The 2,839-nt window shown below is 38.5% G+C and overlaps 1 protein-coding gene across 1 annotated transcript in view; it reads right to left on the bottom strand.

Annotated features, from left to right (window-relative positions):
• Positions 1-2,839, bottom strand: part of LOC107698052 (tetratricopeptide repeat protein 14-like) — a 10,980-nt gene that overhangs the window by 3,195 nt on the left and 4,946 nt on the right. The window contains exons 9-10 of the mRNA XM_016498965.1: positions 2,223-2,340; positions 484-590 (exon numbers count right to left, since the gene is read on the bottom strand). Coding sequence (XP_016354451.1) covers positions 484-590; positions 2,223-2,340 — 225 coding nt within the window. The remainder of the gene's footprint in view (positions 1-483; positions 591-2,222; positions 2,341-2,839) is intronic.

The raw sequence follows: 2,839 nt of genomic DNA on the forward strand, positions 1-2,839 counted from the left end.
TTAATGGCTGCCGTTGACTTCTAAATATCTTCTTTTGTGACCAGCAAATGAAACGGGTTTGAAACAAGTGAGTACATTTTCATTTTTGGGGGATCCATCCCTTTAACATCATGTCACCAGAATAATTATGGCGAATACATTGTGAATATTCAATATATTGCCCAGCCCTATCTTAAATGTTGAATTGTTTAATGCGTGTATGGAAATGCTCAAGCTCTTTTAAATAAGATGTATTCTGACAGGCTGTCAATCTTTTTATTGTTCATCAGCTGAAAAAAAAGCATTCTTAAAGTGATTCCTACAATATCGCTCCTCTTCATACTTAGTTTTAATGCTTGGTGTGAACAGGCCTTTACTACCTGATTTCTGTAAATGAATGAACTGTGTACAGAACAACTGTATTTAGCTGCAGTGTGTATGGGACCAAATATGTGCTTAACAGGAATACAAACATGTGAATAAATCTGGTGCGGTTGACGTTACCTTCTCTCTTCTTTTAGGATCTTACGCAATTTCTCTGCACTTGTCTCCACAGTCTTAGCTTGTTCCTGCTCTTTGGCAGCTTCCTGTTCTTTCAGTTTAAGCGATTTCTTTAAAGCAGTTCATTGACAGGGTAAAATTGGAATAATTTTCAGGAAATTAATCAAGCATGCATGCGTGCAGGCATCCAGCATGAGCAATTTCGCACAAGTGCCGTTTTCACACCCCAGGCATCAGGATGTTAAGCAATGACAAAATGCGAGAAAACATTTTATATTTAGCAATGATCGTGAGATGTAATTACCGTCGTACCAGGAACAGAATACAAACCAAAGGTGGAGGGGTTTTATTTCCACATGGGGCATTTATGTCAACCCAGTGCAATGAGGGTTAAAGGTCCCATCAGTCAGGTTTCACAGGTCCAAGATCAGATAGACACATAAATAACAAAAATACTTCATCAGTACTCCAATAATTGTCAGTTAAAAACAACTTTTTGAGAATTAAAAACTGCAGACTTGATTTATGAACAGTGTATCAGTGCACCAAAAATGAAACGCTGCTGAATATTTACTCACCCTCAGGTCATCCAAGATGTAGATGAGTTTGTTTCTTCATCAGGTTTGTAGAAATGTAGCACTGCATCAGTGTCTCAGCAATGGATGCTCTGCAGTGAATGGGTGCCGTCAGAATGAGAGTCCAAACAGCTGATAAAAACATCACAATAATCCACACCACTCCAGTCCATCAGTCAATGTCTTGTGAAGTGTCTTCTCCATATACACAACATCACTGGGTCCCATCATACAGGCACATGGCTTCTCCTATCATTGCTATGCTGATGACACACAGCTCTATCTTTCATTTCAACCAGATGATCAAGCTACTTGACTTCATCATCATCATTATTCAAAAAATAAATAAAAATAAAAATAAAAATTCTCTCTTTATTTATTCCTTCTCTTTCTAGCTTGTACTTATTTGAACAATGTCTAGAAACTTGGTATTACAAGCACTTCCTGTATCTGTTTGCCTCTTTAAGAAGAATCGCTTTATGTATCCCCAAATTGTAAGTCACTTTGGATAAAAGCGTCTGCAAAATGACTAAATGTAAATGTAAATGTAAGTGAAAAGCTGCGTGTTTGTAAGAAAAAAATCCATCAAGACGTTTTGACTAAAATACGAGTCCATGATAACACTTCCTCCAGTGATAAAGTCCATCTCCTTTTGTCTCTTACATCAAAATCCACCCACATATTTGTTTAGAGCTGTTTTGGCTTGTAAACGCTGCTTGATCTGTGCAGATTTCTCTCCTGATTCAGACCAGATGACTTTTTCATTGGAGAAAGCAATATTATGGTTAGAGGACTTGATTCCTACAAACACACAGCTTTTCACTTCTCAGGATGTTAACTGATGTACTGGAGTGGTGTGGATTACTTGTGGATTATTGTGATGTTTTTATCAGCTGTTTGGACTCTCATTCTGACGGCACCAATTCACAGCTGAGGATCCATTGCTGAGACACTGATGCAATGCTACATTTCTACAAATCTGAAGAAAAAAACTCATCTTGGACAGCTTGAGGGTGAGTAAGATCTCAGCAAATTTTCATTTTGGGGTGAACTGTTTCTTTAAAACATGACATATCTGTGTCCCGAAACACTGGAAGCTACTATTCTGACTAAATTTGCAGTAGCGGCCAACCATGTATTCATGACATGCAGGTTTATCCAGCTCACCTGGATATGTAACTGAAGTTTCGCCAGGGCTTCTGCAGCCTCTTGAAACGTGTCATCTAATACTGTGGCTCTTTTGTAGAGACCCTCAGCGGTCACCAACTTTTCTTCCTCTTCAAGTCTAAGCAGAAAAAAAATCAGAGAGCCATCAAAACTCATTTGGAAGAGTTAAAGGCATACCAAATTATTATAAAATGGACATCCAGCAGTAAAAAAACACAAAGATATTGTAATACAGCCTATACACCTCTGCACAACAGCTGAATTTGACATTAATGCATAAATGAGTATCTACAATGTCTATATTGATATTCTTGAAGGTTCATGCATTACACAGGTGTTGCTGTTGTTAGGATATTGCCAAGTGGCTGGTATAGTGTTTTGGTAGCTGCTAAATGCATTAATATTGGATATTTATAGGTGATTTCTAGGGTGCTTTGGGCAGTTGCCCAAGTCAAATGAGCCCAAGTTTCTATGATATGCTGGGCTCTATAGCTGCACTTACATTGTAAGGTTTAATATATAACAAAATGGAATGAGCGAGCATCTCCGGCTCTGGATTACACAGTAGCCCCTCACTGCAGAACACAAGATCCAGGGGGCGTGGTTGGATCCACATC

This window comes from Sinocyclocheilus anshuiensis, unplaced genomic scaffold (assembly GCF_001515605.1).
Source record: "Sinocyclocheilus anshuiensis isolate Anshui unplaced genomic scaffold, SAMN03320099.WGS_v1.1 scaffold1501, whole genome shotgun sequence".
NCBI classification, from domain to species: Eukaryota; Metazoa; Chordata; class Actinopteri; order Cypriniformes; family Cyprinidae; genus Sinocyclocheilus; species Sinocyclocheilus anshuiensis.